We start from the raw sequence: 14943 nt of genomic DNA on the forward strand, positions 1-14943 counted from the left end.
CCTTATCTGTTCCGGCTCTTTGTGGGTGTAAGTGTCGTATCCTATTCCAACACACATACTGAGACACATGACAACTGCGAAATCGATACCATTTAGGTCGATTGGGAGAAAAAAAATTAGAAGTAAAATGCCTTCATCTCCAACAATTGGTCCATTTTGTATGTCTGTTTTATAGCCCTTTCCTTTAAAACTCCACTCCAGCTCCACAGGGATGGAGCTCTATAAAGACTGGAACCAGATCAATGTGGAGCTATCAGTGCGCTCTCTTCTCTGTGAAGAGGCAGTGATAGTCTGTTATTATCAAAACCCAGATGGGCCACAGACATTAGGGTTAGTCACAGCGGGAGACGAGGATGAGGAGATGACAGTGAAAAGCAGTGCAAGCGGTGGATGAAGAAAAGAGAAACGATTGGAATTCAGAATATTGAAAGCTGGGTACAGGAGGTGCCCTAGATGTAAATGAAGACACTGAAATGTGCAACTATCACAATAATATGGGAGCATACCTATGTTAATATTGTAGAGTTGCACAAGAAACAGTCATTCATTGTGTTTCTTTTTATATGCAACTAAGATATTCTTAAACCCCTCAAAAAAGGAAACGCTAGCTTGACTGGCTTTGAACATAAAGTTTGCAACAAGACGTCGATGAGAAAAATAAGAGACGTTTTATTCCCGTTTATTATATTTCGTCCGTATGCACTTGATATTATGTGCGAAGTAGTTTGAGTTTTTAGAAAGAAGGTGAAACCAGCCGAGATACGATGAAGGCAAGAACAAAGGCACCGAGGGCTCCATATGTGCCTAGCAGGGTGGTCAGAGATGGGGCTTTGATGAGCTGTCACTGCCTTCTGCCATTCCACCGCTAAACCCCCGATGAGAGTGGCAAGGAACTGAAGAAATACAGAACAGAAGACTCTGATTATTGACAAGCAAGTCATGAGATTAAACAACAGAGTTAGCTGGTAAAAAAAAAAAAAAACTATAGAAAGTTTTAAACACTTAATGAAAAAACACATGAAGAACATATTGTAAATTTTGCTCTGTGTCTTCAAGAATTGGGAATGTGTTCAAGTCATTAAACTGAAGCCATGTTCTTAGGTCAGAGCAGCATGTTACACAATGTTAGCCCGTACTCTATTAGGGAACAACAGAGTCTAAGCTTTCAAACAGCCTCCAGGACTCTTTGTCTGGAACAGAGGGTTAGCAGTTTAGTGGAAGGGGTCAGAAATTTGGAGCTGGTGTTTTTTTTATCTAGATAGCTTCAGGGTTTGCCTGTGAGAGGACAGATTTGTTGTCTTTATTAGAAAAAGGTCATTACGGGGGTTATTGCTGGAGGTCCCTGCTTGACCTTTCTCTTCCACGACATTAACATTACCTTATAGCAATGGAAAATGCCCACACAGTTAATGTAGCTGGTAAGGACAGAGTGGGACAGCACTTTTATTTCTAGGTCAGTGTTGGCTTTAGGCAGGTTGAGAGTAGAGATGGACCGATCCGATATTACGTATCGGTCCGATACTGACCCAAATTACTGGATCGGATATCGGCGAGAAATAAAAAATGTAATCCGAGCCATTAAATATCAAAAAAGCACCTCACAAAACTTGCTACACGGCGTAACTCGGCTCATAACCTAGCACGTAGCAGCAGTATGCATCACGTGATAGAGCGGCTGTGTGTATTTGTAGCTTCGCTACCAAACCAGCATTTCATCTCCGAGGAAGTTATCCCAGAGAGAAGTAAAGCAAGTATGTAAGTTCATCTCTGAATGTTTGTAAAGCATTTCAGTGTTAAGCTTAACAACCGATATATGGAGCGACTGCCCCTCTCTCTCTCTCTCTCTCTCTCTCCTGCTGCTACTTCAATCGTGAAACTGCTTAATGATCAGCTGATCGGCTTTTCTGTCGCGAGTCCGTCTCTCTTCTTAGTTTTTGGCCCACTTTGCACCAGAAAGAGGAAACCAGCGGTTGAACAACAGCAGCACTATTAAGCTTGATAAGCTGTTGTTAGAATTTATTTAATATTACTTTCTACACCAGGATCTTTTTCTACGTAGCTGGTAACTGTGCAGGGGCGGATCTAGCAAAGTTTAGCCAGGGGGGCCGATAGGGCATGAACAGGGAAAAGGGGGCACAAAGACATACTTGTCTTTCTTATTCTCATTTAAAATGTCTAGCTTTTAATAAATAATTATCTGAATCTTACACCCAAAGTTTTAATCTGATGTAAAATATATAGTTGTCCATTACTGTATATAGTAACTGTTAAGTCTAATATACCCTAGTAAGCTATACTACTTTTTCCTTTGGGAAGATACCATCTGTGCAGTCTGCAATTCTGTTGAAGAAAGATGTTGAATCTATTTAATTATTCTTGAAAAATAATTTATTTCTGTGCATTTTTCCCCCTGCATCAAATTAAATTTGATTACATCGATTAAGCATCATGAGGTGGAGGGTGGTTCCCAATTTTTTTTTGCTGGGAGTTTGCAACCCTATTAGTTAGGTTGCTTAATATTTCTGCTAAGTACTCTTTAAAATACCAGAATAGGGAGGATGGAGTAGGTTTAAGTTTATTAGATTGATTGGTTTTGCTGAACTATGAAATATTTTGGGCGCAGTGTATTTTTTACATACAGGTATAACAGAATAGCTTTAGTGTTGTTATTTATTTAAACTTGAGTGTAAACTTATACAAAATGCAGCAAGATATTAAAAAAACGTTTTATTGATTAAAAAATACACTATATCTGATTCATATCGGTATCGGCAGATATCCAAATTTATGATATCGGTATCGGTATCGGACATAAAAAAGTGGTATCGTGCCATCTCTAGTTGAGAGTAATTTTAAGCGGTGTCAGCCTATTTGTGTCAAAATGGTCCATCAAAGATATATTTTATAACACTGAATGAACTTGTTGCTTTAGTGCAGATGACTTAGGTGTATTTTCTGCTCTTTTCTAGACTTACATTGGCCACATCCTTCTGCTGGTCAATCCAAACAAGGAGCTGCCCATCTATTCCACTTTGGTAAGAATGCATTTGACTGACCTTACAGGTATGTGCACATATTTGGCCTCACGCTTGAAATTCATGGCTTTATATTTGACAAACTACATACTATGCTTATGGAAGTTTATGATAAACAGGGCATGTATGCGGTACAATAAGCAGGGAATAAGCAGATGAAATGGACCTTGTAGTTGATAAATAATGCAGTCTTCCTGTCAGTTACCCTGCGTAAGGCTGACTCTGCATCAGCCACGGAAGAGAGAAGCACTCAGGCACACACATACCTCTCACGTTAAAAAAAGCATATTTACGATAAACCAGTAGAGAAGCCTGTCAGTAACGGGTCTTTAGTTCTTTATTAACATGTGAGCCCAATCATAATAAAGAGGGTTTTGGTTTATTTTAAATAGCACTTAGCTCATTTTGAAATAGCTCACTTTTTGGCAGGTAGAGGCTTGCCCATGAGGATCCCAGGAGGGGTTTCATGGATCTTCTGCTACCCTGACAGAATGAAGCCAAGCCCCTCTCTGGCTGTCCCGTTCCTGCCTCTGTCTGGATTCACTCCAGGCATCTATACCCAGCTGAGAGGATGTGAGGGGGCAGGGAGGAGCTAGTGTAAGAAGGACATATGTCACAACATGTGTGATCTGCTGGCCGTCTGTCACCTCCTCTGGTCTGGTGGTCCAAAAACCATCCCCCTTTGCCACAGCCACTAACATTGGCACAGGGCACACATTGTGACATTACAGTCGGCTCGCAGTTTAATAGGACAGATATTCTCAGAGACAAGTTTTCTTATTTATCCCTCTTGGATTTTTTTTCAATTTTTCATTTTGGTTTTGATAAATATTATTGTAGTGTAAAACTACAGATTCTAATGACTTAAACAGGATGGTAAAAGACCGCTTCTTTGTGAAGTTGATACACAATTACAGTCACACACAGAAGGTGATACCCAGTATGGTTTCTCTCTTTTGGTGAAACTGAATCCTTATCTCTTAGCTAGGCCATGTTTGTGTCCGTTTTACGTAACATCTTCTCTTCCTCAGGTCAGTCAGTTGTACCTGAGCTCCACGGGTCGCCTTTGCTCTTCTCTGCCGCCTCACATCTTCTCCTCAGCAGAGAGAGCTTATCACATGATGCAGCAGGAGAAACGCCCGCAGTGTTTCATCTTGAGGTACACCTGCTGCTCATTCATTTGTACAGTCACTGAATGGTCTGCTTCAGGATAATGTAACATAAAAAGTCCCTAAAGTTGAATGACTGCGGGAATAATAGTGAGTGAAAGTTAAGGCGGCCACCTTGTTGTATGCACCCCTCTGCCACGCACCTGTTTAGCACTCCCTGAGAGGTTAATAGCTCTCAGCCTGAGCTGAGCTGTAGGCTTGTTCAGTGTTCACACTACGATGTATGTTTACTGGGAGCAATGCGGCGTCTTGTTCTTTGTCCTCGACTGGACTCAGGCAGCTCCCTGATTGCAATTAAATCCTGTTCCGACTCTCCAGTGACACTCCCGCTGAGTTGTAACCAATCTGGCAGAGACTTAATGCACCCTCGCCATAGGCTATCCATCTCACTCACATGCACACCCCCCCCACACACGGATCCGTGGTAACTTAGCACTGTTCACATGTACACGCATCCTTTGTCCCCTCAGTCCTTTCCTTTATCATTTCTCCTTGTTTTGCTTTTGTTCAAGCTTTCTGTTTCACTGTGGTTCTTCTCGTTTCTTGAAGTACACACAGGCGCGCTCCGAAGCACAGACACACTTATACACATTTATTGGCAATCAGTCTCCAAGATCCCCCGAGGCAAGTGTTCTAACAAAATGCCCTTGAAATCTAATAAAAACTGGTAAATGAAAAGACAAGCGAAAAGAGCGTTGGACTTAACACTCAGCAGGGTTGTTAGTAGGAAATAAAGCGACACACGTACACATAGACAAACTGTAATACAGCACACTGCGGTCATTAGTACAAGCTTCTGACCTTCTCGAGCCATCTGCTTGGTGTTAATATGTGGGTCGCAACTCTCTGTATGTCGGAGAGTGTCAGTGCATGTACTGTAGAGGTACCTTATGTCAGACTTAATATCCACTCAACAGAAAATTAAAAACAGGACCTCACTGCCAGATAAGTTGTAGCCTTAGTGGTGCGAAAAGGGGCACTCAGTGGAGCAACGTTACTGAAAGAACAGATTATGAATTTAATGGGAGGGAATCCCTAAAGGGATGATGTCAATAGGTAGAAATTTGATGACTAATAAGTCACACGTAGTCTTCCAAGGCACATACACAGCAGTGTATCACAAAGTTTAAGTTGCTCCCATTACTCTTTCTGTTTTCATTATGTATTTCAAAATAACACATAATGACACAATCTGAAGAAACGCAAGGACAGATGAGAAACAGTCATTGACATCTATCAGTCTGGAAAGAGTTGCAAAGGTATTTCTAAGGCTTTGGGACTCCAGTGAAACACGGTGAGAGCCATTATTTACAAATGGAGAGAAGCTGGAACAGCAGCGAACCTTCCCAGGAGTAGACAGCCTAACAAAATTATTCTAAGAGTGCATCAACGACTCATCCAGGAGGTCACAAAAGAACAAGAACAACATCTAAAGAACTGCAGGCCTCACTTGTCTCAGTCAAGATTTCATAAATGAACAATAAGAAAGAGACTGGGCAAAAATGGCATCCATGGGAGAGTTCATGGGAGGCTCGTCTCACATATTTTCACATTTTTGGAAAATATTCTGTGGATGGAAGACATGAAAGTAGTAAAAAACAAACAGCATTTAATAAAAAGAACATCATCCAAACATGGTGGTGGTAGTGTGATGATCTGGGGATGCTTTGCTGCTTCATGAACTGGATGACCTGCTGTAATTGATGGAACCACAAAGTCTGCTCTCTGCTAGAAAGCCCTGAAGGAGTACGTCCAGCCATCAGCTTGTGCCCTGAAAAACAGTAATAATATTAATCCACAAGGATGTCAAAGACTCACTGATAGTTATTACAGATGCTTGATTGCAATTTTTTCTGCCAAGGGTGGTAAAACCAGTAACTATGTGTAGGGGATAATTGGATAACTTGTTTTCCCCTTAATAAATGAAATCAAAATTTAAAACCTGCATTTACTCAGATTATTATTTAAGTGCAACAAATGTACAAAGAAATCAGGAAGGGGGAAAATTCTTTTTCACGGCTCTGTAGACTGATGGATAGATAGATTTGTAAGCACAGCAATGCATGTTCATTGTACTGAAGATTGAAGAGTTGAGGCTGAAGCAGTATAAAATGCTGCAGCATTAGAACTTGAAACAGTAAGGGCAAAGGCATGTGAAACAATTTAAGTACCACCAGAGATATAAATTACTTTAAATCTGCATCTTTTGTCTCTCCCTTTGTTTCCATAGTGGCGAGAGTGGCTCTGGAAAAACAGAGGCATGCAAGCACATAGTGAGACACCTGACAGCCCGCTCCAGCACCAAAGGCTTTATGCTGGAGCCCAGAATGAAACATGTAAGTTAGGACTTATCTGTCTACAAGCTTTTCTTTTATTTTACACTTCAGTCAGTCAGCAGGTTGGGTGCCCTGCAGCCTGTCATAACTAAGGACCATGTGCTGCATGTGTGACTAAGCAGTCATGTATCATTTGTTATTCGCAACGGCAAAATGCTGCAATACTAATCCACTGACAAACTTAATGTTTGTGCGTTTTCCTGATGCTTATGTCTCACTGTGCTTATTACTTCTTTTTCCTGCAGTCCCTGTGATTAAAAAAACTCCTCCAAAATAACATAGCACACAGCGAAGCAGTGCTCATAACTGTGTGAATATATCCTACTGTTCCTCTGTCGCTGTGGCAGGGGAAATAATAAATGTATGGATTAGCATACCACAGTACTGTAGTCTTTTCTTCTCTGCTTGTTAGCTCTTCATTTGTCAGATAAACCATTTGCGCATTAATAAACTGTTTGATGGCATCATAAACACTTACAGCCTGAAGAGGGATTGTTAAAAAAAAATGACTGTAGAGCACTAATGATCACATGCCCTTAATAGGATATGTTCTTGTGAATCTGGAGAGGCTACAGCTAAGAATGCCAAAGAAGAGATAAGACAGATAGACATAAAACATATATGGACTGAAGTTTTTTTTTTTTTTTACTGAAACATAAAAGCTTCTAAGCAAGTTCAGGAATTAAGTGTCCTGAAAGGCGAAAGCCTTCACCTCGTGAAGGATTCAGATTCTTGTTGTGTTTCCAGTTGCTGTGGTTCAGATTTGTTGAAAGCGTTTAAAACGTGAGGCACCTGCGCTGCACTCACTCCGTCTTCCAGTTAGTTTGTCAGTCATGTAACTATGTGTAACAAAACAGCATGTAGCCTGGGTTTGGATGAAGTCATCGTTATGCAGTTAATATCTGGGTCAGCTTGCTCTTATAATTCTGGTAGCATGCTGTTTTGAGTGCTCAAATAATGGATGTACACTGACATCTAGTGGTAGAAAGTGGAAGCAGGGCTTTAAGTAAGTAATAGAAATGTATAGATAATAAAGGAATTCTAAGAGACCATAATGTCATATGATTGATGGGAAATGCAGGTCAACTGTGTACTGGAAGCCTTTGGCCACGCTAAGACCCAGAGGAACAGCAACTCAAGCCGCTTTATCAAGCTGCTGACGATCCAATACTGTGATAAGAGGAGGACACCACTCAGAGGTAACCTGCATTTCACGCAACCATAGCGCTGGACGTGACTCTGTTGCACGTATCAAAACAAAAAACTTCAATCAGAATGTCTCTGTTCTGATTCGATTCACACAAAATAAAAGATTTACCATTTTTGTTCCACACATTTATTCTTGAATATTAAAATTATTGTCAGAATAACAGAGTAAATTTCCATTGTTTTCACATTCTCAGCCACTGTATTTGTGATTAAGATACTCTACTATTAAATCCACTTTCTTCAAGATCAGTTGCACACCAGCAGAGGGCAGCAAAATCCCATATGTCTGTTTTTTTTTATGTGAATCACCTTTTTTTCTTTTACTCCAGTTTATTTGATACCTGTCGACTGGTCTTTCAGTAGTGGTCACAGATTTACATTTTTCACAACTGCCATTGTTAAAACGTGATTTAGGCTCCCCTGTTACTGAATTATGATCACATTTTAATGTTTAAGCCCATGTATACACCTATATGCTGGAGAAGTCCCGTCTAGTCCACCTGCCTGCTCAACAACACAGCTTCAAAATCTTCTATTTGATGGCTGAGGGCCTTTCAGCTGAGGAGAAGAGTGCACTTTACCTCAACAACGTCTTGGCTCATAGGTATGCGGCTGTCACGGGCCTTATATGTTCAATATTACTAAATGATTTAATACGTTGTAAAAATGACTGTCGGTTATGTTGCTGCTAAAAATTTAGATCTCACAAGCTACAGTTCACACAAGCCTTGATATAATACACGCATATATGGTGTCCTGTCCATAAAGATAATATGTGTCACTTATTAAAAATAGCTTTATTTTATGAGTATCCTTCACTATAGGTTGTGTTTTTCCGTCCGTACTGCAGGTATATTAGCGGAAGACTTCCAGGGGAGAACCCTCCAGTAGCTACAGCCTCTACCCAGAGTAGAGAACATCTTGCGGCAGTCAAACAAGCCCTGCGAGCCCTCAGCTTCAACAAGCAGGTATTGATTCGCACAGCTGCACAGCACGGTGTTGAGCCAAAGGTTACTGACAGCAGGGAGAAATAAACGTTGTCGTGTCACAGGCCTTGAATTCACAAGCCACACAGGTCACTGATGAGATATTACATCAGATTTTCTTTTCTGAGATTGCAGCTGCCTGAAACCAGGCGATGGAACTCCTAAAACTGTAGGCTGAACCTTCCGGTTTATCATACTTTGCGAGTAGAATTAACCGTCTGGCTTTGGTTCATCTGTAAGGTGAAATATTTCAAACAGATATCCTGTTATTGCTGTTAAATAATGACAAAGATACAGGTAGCTTCTCTTGATTGCATGAAATAATGAATTGAGGGATAAAGAGGGCCGCCAAGCACCAAGAATTTGTGTATTCGCAGTTAAATTCCTTGAAAAATTTCATGAAGCATCTGTCTACAGAAAGCATGAAATGTATGTGACCAAACATACCCCATTCTGTCATAGCAGATGGCTGCCCCTCCCTGAGCCTGTATCTGACGGAGGTTTCTTCTTATAAAAATCAAGTTTTTCCTCTCCACCTTTGCAAACTGCTTGTTAATAGAGGGTCATTGGGGTTTTCTATTGTGGGGTCTCTGCCTCACAGTATCAAGCACCTTGAGATGACTGTTGTTGTGTTTTGGCGCTATATAAATAAACCTGGATTGAATAGAATTGAATAGTCGAGGAGACATTGATTTATGCTTACAGAGTGCGTGCAGTGGTCACTGGTACAGTCCGTCCTGTCCACCACCAGCTGTGCTCCCAGCTCATTATCAGGTTCTATACTTAGATTCCAGTCAGCATCTATCAGCACTGAGTGACCATCATCTCACCTTTTAATTCAGTAGCAGTCACAGACAAGGCATAAGGGACAGAGGGATAGAGCAATAGATAGTGGTATTATCAGAGGGCATTACTGTCCTCTGGATAAGCGAAGGACCAAGGGACAGAAGAAGGGGTGGGGTAGTAGGGGGGAAGTGATAGACCCCCCATTGGTCTCTGTCTAAGCTCTCATCAGGGGATGGCTCCTAGTCCAGAACCAAAGGTCAACTGTCATTAACGCTCCCCGCAGCGCCTTTTCTCTCCCCTGCTCTCTTTCTTCTGCTCCCTAAGCGGAAGGGTCTCTCCATGTATAGAGTGTCAGACAGAGACTAATGCTTGTTTATCTCAGAGATATCAGCTCCAATATCCTGCCTGGAAAGAGTACACTCGCAGACATATTCGCATGTACACAAGCACACATCCTCAAACTCAGACATCCCCCTCTCAGAGATTCAGTGCATTGTTTAATGGGGTATTCCATTAAGCGTCCTCTACTCAAGGGCACAGAGGAAGAGAGGGTGAGAAGAGAAGCGGGTGAATCGAGTTAGGAGGACCTGTGAATCATAACTGTTGAATTTCCTGATATTCGTGCTGTTTATTTGCATTTTGCATTTTGCTTGTTAGCAAAAAAGAGACAAAGATAATGAAAACAGCGTATAGGCCAGTCTTTTTTATATCTCCCAAATATTACCCATACTCTCAGCTCTATCATTGCTGCTAAAAGAAAATAAACATTAAAAAAAGCAAAATTATTTCAAAACTCCAGGATTCCATTCCAAACCACAACCACACATGTTCTAGTATGTTTAAATTAAATTAAAATAAAAACATTTTAAAATGAAAGTGGTTTCCATTAAGGCAAGTGCTTCAGGAACAACCTCACTGTGTACTAACATGCCTGTAAACACATATCTATACATGACTATACATGCACACTCAGTATCTGTTGGCATATACAGGAGTCACACGTTGCTTGCTTATATAAGACTCTAAAGAAGAAGAACAGAAAGTAAAACCAGATATTTCTTTGCTTGGAGGACGATCGTGTGAACACACGAGTAGCAGCTGAGCAGTGGTATAGGCGCGCTCACGTGAGACAGACAGAATTAAAGTGCTTCTTGGCTTAAGTTTTGTGACGTGATTCAATACGGTGTTCTGTCACATCAACATACATTGTCAGATCGGCATACGTGTAGCACAAAGTGAGCGATATTTGTTAGACAACCATATGCTGTGAGACCAGCAGTAACTTTAACCCTAACCATAAGCATACATCAGTAAAATAAACATCTTTTACTTACCGTTTATCATCTCTATGCTGAACTGACAGCTCATGGTGGAATTATTGTACAATGTGCATGTGAATTAACGCAATGTATTCTTCTTTGATTTGCATGCTGAAATGACTGAACACTGGAAGTGAATGTAGGTGTCTGCATCATTTCCAAAATCTCCATGCTGCTCCAGTCAGTCCAGACAATCAGCAGCATTTTTCAAAGTCAGAGAGTGATTCAGAGAGTGACTCATAACAGTAGCAAGAGATGGATGCTTTAAATCTAAAATACGTTGGTATTGCCCTCAGGCTGGACAGGTAGACGCTAAAACTTTTGGAAACAATCGTGCATTGACAGTTTGTGTTGTTCGCTCATTTGGGAGAAAATGACAGACATTGCTAACCTTTTTTTCTATGCTGCCAGATCGCTATCCAGTCAAATTCCATATTTGATCATACGCCAACTGCCTACATGTATAAATGGTCATGTGATACACATTTTCAGGCGCTTCGTTAAGGATAGAGATTACTTTTTAACTGGTGATGATATGCTGATCTGAAAAGAGATTGTTTGTGTTTTAAAATGAGTGTGGTGTGCAGCATGAAACTGTTTGAAGTGGGGCTGAAGCTAGAGGATACACAGCACAGACATAACAGGATGTGCGCTTAATTTAAGGGCAGCGTTTTTAAGCTGTTGATTTATGCATACATTAAAATAAAAAAACTAGCACGTTTATTCCACACTATCTTCACCGCCAGGGATCAAGGTAATGAGCGAACCTGGCCACTGAATTATAGAAGTGAGATTAATTGGAGGTCTGGGGCAAAGAGGACTGAACTTAATAAGGCTTTGGCTCCATGGGCTTGTTAGAAGGATCACTAGGATCATGAAGTTGACATCGAATAAAGACTCACGTCCCTCTGAAAAAGGTTGGATTTGATAACCGTTTCATATAGTTCCATTTTTAATTAGTAGTTAAAGATTATAGTTAATATCATATTCTCTCAACTTTCTCCTGTCTCTCTCTCTCTCTCTCTTTCGCTGCTAGGAGGTTGACTCAGTATTTACGCTGCTCTCTGCTGTGCTCCATATCGGGGACCTGCGTTTCACAGCACTGACAGATGCTGACACAGCCTTCCCTTCTGACCTGCAGCTGCTGGAGAGAGGTCAGTGCTTATGCCACCACCAGGGCCACATTTCCACCCTTAGAGGAGGTGGAACTAGGCAATGGAGGAGGGGTGGATCTCACTAACTCATTCTATTTACCTTGCTGTCAGAGCGCCTCCCTCATCCTCCCTTAGAGTAGTCTTCTTGGCAGCTTGCCAGCAATAGCTGAAGGCCAGGCAGTTACCTGTTTGGTATCCACACTGAAAACAAAATGTACATGTACAGATTTCTCCGTCATCAGGGACAGCCTCATTTTCCTGTCTCTCAGTCTAATTCGCTCATTATGCAGCTAGCACATGTTTGATGTAAACAAATCACATCAGCACCTGATCGGGAAGGAGACATTGTTACCTTGGAGATGTATTGTTACGACTAGTGATGTCAGCGAAGGGTTGCTGTCTCCTGTTTTTGCTGCTTGTTGATGGGTTCTGCTCAGAAATCCAATGATGACTAATTGCTGCCAGCTTCATCGATCAGTTAAACGGGAATGAGCTTTAGCCGAGTTCAGGCTGTTATGCTGTCAGCGTGATATCATCATCAGAGCAGTGGGCTCTGGGATGTTATCATCCCTATCTTTCTGATGCTCGGTTAACATTTAATGGCGTTATTTTGATGCTTTTTTAACCTGTCACTGTGTCACTGTCATTTACTCTGCCTCTTCCTTGCTCCCTCTCTCTTTTTTTTCCTTGCAACAGTTGCTGGATTATTGCAGGTATCCTCCAGTGACTTAAGCACCGCCCTCACCTCTGATGTTCAGTATTTCAAAGGTATTGCTTTATCAGCCTTTTCGTGTTCATGATTCGCATTATTTTCATCCAACCTTTCAGTGAGCCGTGGTACCATATGGATAAGGGGCATTGTCATCCTTGAAGAGACCATATTCATCAGGATGGAAATGCTTCAGCGCACAATCAAATAATCACCCAGAATAACTTTACTATGGCTTTACAATGGTCCTTCCCCCAAAGGGATAAATGGACCCAGACCATGCTTGGGAAATACCCCTTACAGAATATCCCTGATGTAGGCGTCAAATTTGAAGGGTTTTCTGTTAATATGTCAAAAATCTGTATATCTCTTCTATCCTGGGACTGTCTTTGGAGCCCTCAAGAGAGAGGGCATAGAGAGATAAGTAGTATTTAGTGGTGCAACGGATCAAAAATCTCACGGTTCAGATCGGATCACGGTTTTAAGTCACGGATCGGATCAATTTTCGGATCAGCAAAAAAAGAAAAAAGACAAAATTTTAACATTTACTTATTGAAGTATTTTTTGCCTGTTAAAAACATTCAACTCAAGACTCATTCCACGCAATTATTAATAAATAATATTAAAAAATTATGGTACAATATAGGGCAGTACAGGGCTTTGTATCTACCACTCAATTCAATTCAATTCAATTTTATTTGTAAAGCGCCAAATCACAACAACAGTCGCCTCAAGGCGCTTTATATTGTAAGGTAGACCCTACAATAATACACCACTCATTATATCGCACTCTGCTGTGATATAATGAGCTGTCACGGTCACATAGCTTTCCGTTGCCCTGGAGCTCCACCCATTTGTAGTAGTTAGGGCAACAGAAGATGCCTGGGACAGTTCAGCCATAACTTAAATCTTTTCCTGCTCATACATGCTTGGAACGATCTTGCCACTAAAGCGGACGCGCAACGGGATATCATAGCGTGGCTCAAGCATCACAGTTTAAACCCCTTGTTTTGCACAATGGAATACGGCCTCCCGTCTGCAGCTAAACACCCCAACAGCTTTTGTAATAGCTTTAGCCCGGTCGGCTTGGGCAGCAAAGGGCTGCTTAAATACCGCAAACTCCTCTGCTCCTCCACTTGGACCGCTAGCACTGGCCATAACTATCGCTTGACAGACCCACCACGCCACCATACGCATACTTTTTTTCCTTCTTTTTCGAATCTTCGGATCATGTGCGTGCCGAACCGTGGAGTGGGATCGGTTCGGATTACAAATCCGTTGCACCACTAGTAGTATTCATGGCCCTAAGGAGATTTAACCTTTTAAAGAAAGAAAAGTGTAAAAACCCCATCTGTCGAATACCAGAAACTGTATTTTGTGCCTTTGTGCAGGTGATGTGATCACTCGGCGCCACACAGTAGAGATGTCAGAGCAGTACAGGGACCAGCTTGCCAAAGCCATCTACGGGCGCCTCTTCAGTTATCTGGTCAACAATATCAACGACTACCTTCAGGGACAAGATGACACCATCAGGTATAGAGTGGTGTGTGGTGTCTGTGTCTAGATGTGTTTCCGCGACACACCACAATAAAAACCTTTGAAATGACAGATTTCCAAAAGCAATCACTCATCTGTGTAAACTGGAGTGACTAACACTAATACTGTAAAGTAATCCTTAGTTTAGAGCAGAGATAAACATTTAAATAAACTTGTAGACTAAAATCTGTGTATTGAACAACAGGTTAGAGATGGAGGACACATCCAAGGCTTTTTTTTAATGGAGGCCTCAAATACACACAAAAAACAACTTATGTTCACACACACCCAGGTGAAGGACATAGGATCCTTGGTGTTGTTGATGTTGTGAAGCCTTATCACACTCTGATAACCTGCACTAGATCTTCTGGAATGTGTTTGTGAGCTGCCTTGTTTACACACCAGCCACAGAATGTAATAAATTTGTCAACCACACACTCGTGGCACACCCCTTTCAGATTTCATTGCACACACATGCGCACACACGCACGCGCGCACACACAATAGAATGAAATGTCTCGTTAGTGACATAAGCAACACTTTTCTCATGTTGACTCGGGGAAAAATAAAAGTGGCTATTTAATAAGTAACATTCATTTCTTTGTTCCAGTGATCCTGCTTGGGAGATTGGGATCTTGGACATATTTGGGTTTGAAGAATTTCAGAAGAATGGATTTGAGCAGGTGGGACAGTGCTTTCTGTTT

The 14943-nt window shown here is 41.4% G+C and overlaps 1 protein-coding gene across 6 annotated transcripts in view; it reads left to right on the plus strand.

Moving 5' to 3' along the window:
* Positions 1-14943, plus strand: part of myo16 (myosin XVI) — a 101973-nt gene that overhangs the window by 50343 nt on the left and 36687 nt on the right. For all 6 annotated transcript variants that reach the window (XR_014802901.1, XR_014802900.1, XR_014802899.1 and 3 more), the window contains exons 12-21: positions 2970-3035; positions 4067-4194; positions 6435-6540; positions 7622-7739; positions 8206-8353; positions 8600-8717; positions 11877-11994; positions 12691-12762; positions 14095-14236; positions 14850-14922. Coding sequence is in view for 1 of the 6 variants with exons in the window: in XM_084954658.1 (XP_084810784.1) it covers positions 2970-3035; positions 4067-4194; positions 6435-6540; positions 7622-7739; positions 8206-8353; positions 8600-8717; positions 11877-11994; positions 12691-12762; positions 14095-14236; positions 14850-14922 (1089 nt within the window). In the remaining 5 variants the exon portion in view is untranslated. The remainder of the gene's footprint in view (positions 1-2969; positions 3036-4066; positions 4195-6434; positions 6541-7621; positions 7740-8205; positions 8354-8599; positions 8718-11876; positions 11995-12690; positions 12763-14094; positions 14237-14849; positions 14923-14943) is intronic.

The sequence above is a fragment of the Perissodus microlepis genome, chromosome 16, assembly GCF_051167445.1.
Source record: "Perissodus microlepis isolate ML-2025 ecotype Zambia chromosome 16, ASM5116744v1, whole genome shotgun sequence".
Classification (NCBI taxonomy): Eukaryota; Metazoa; Chordata; class Actinopteri; order Cichliformes; family Cichlidae; genus Perissodus; species Perissodus microlepis.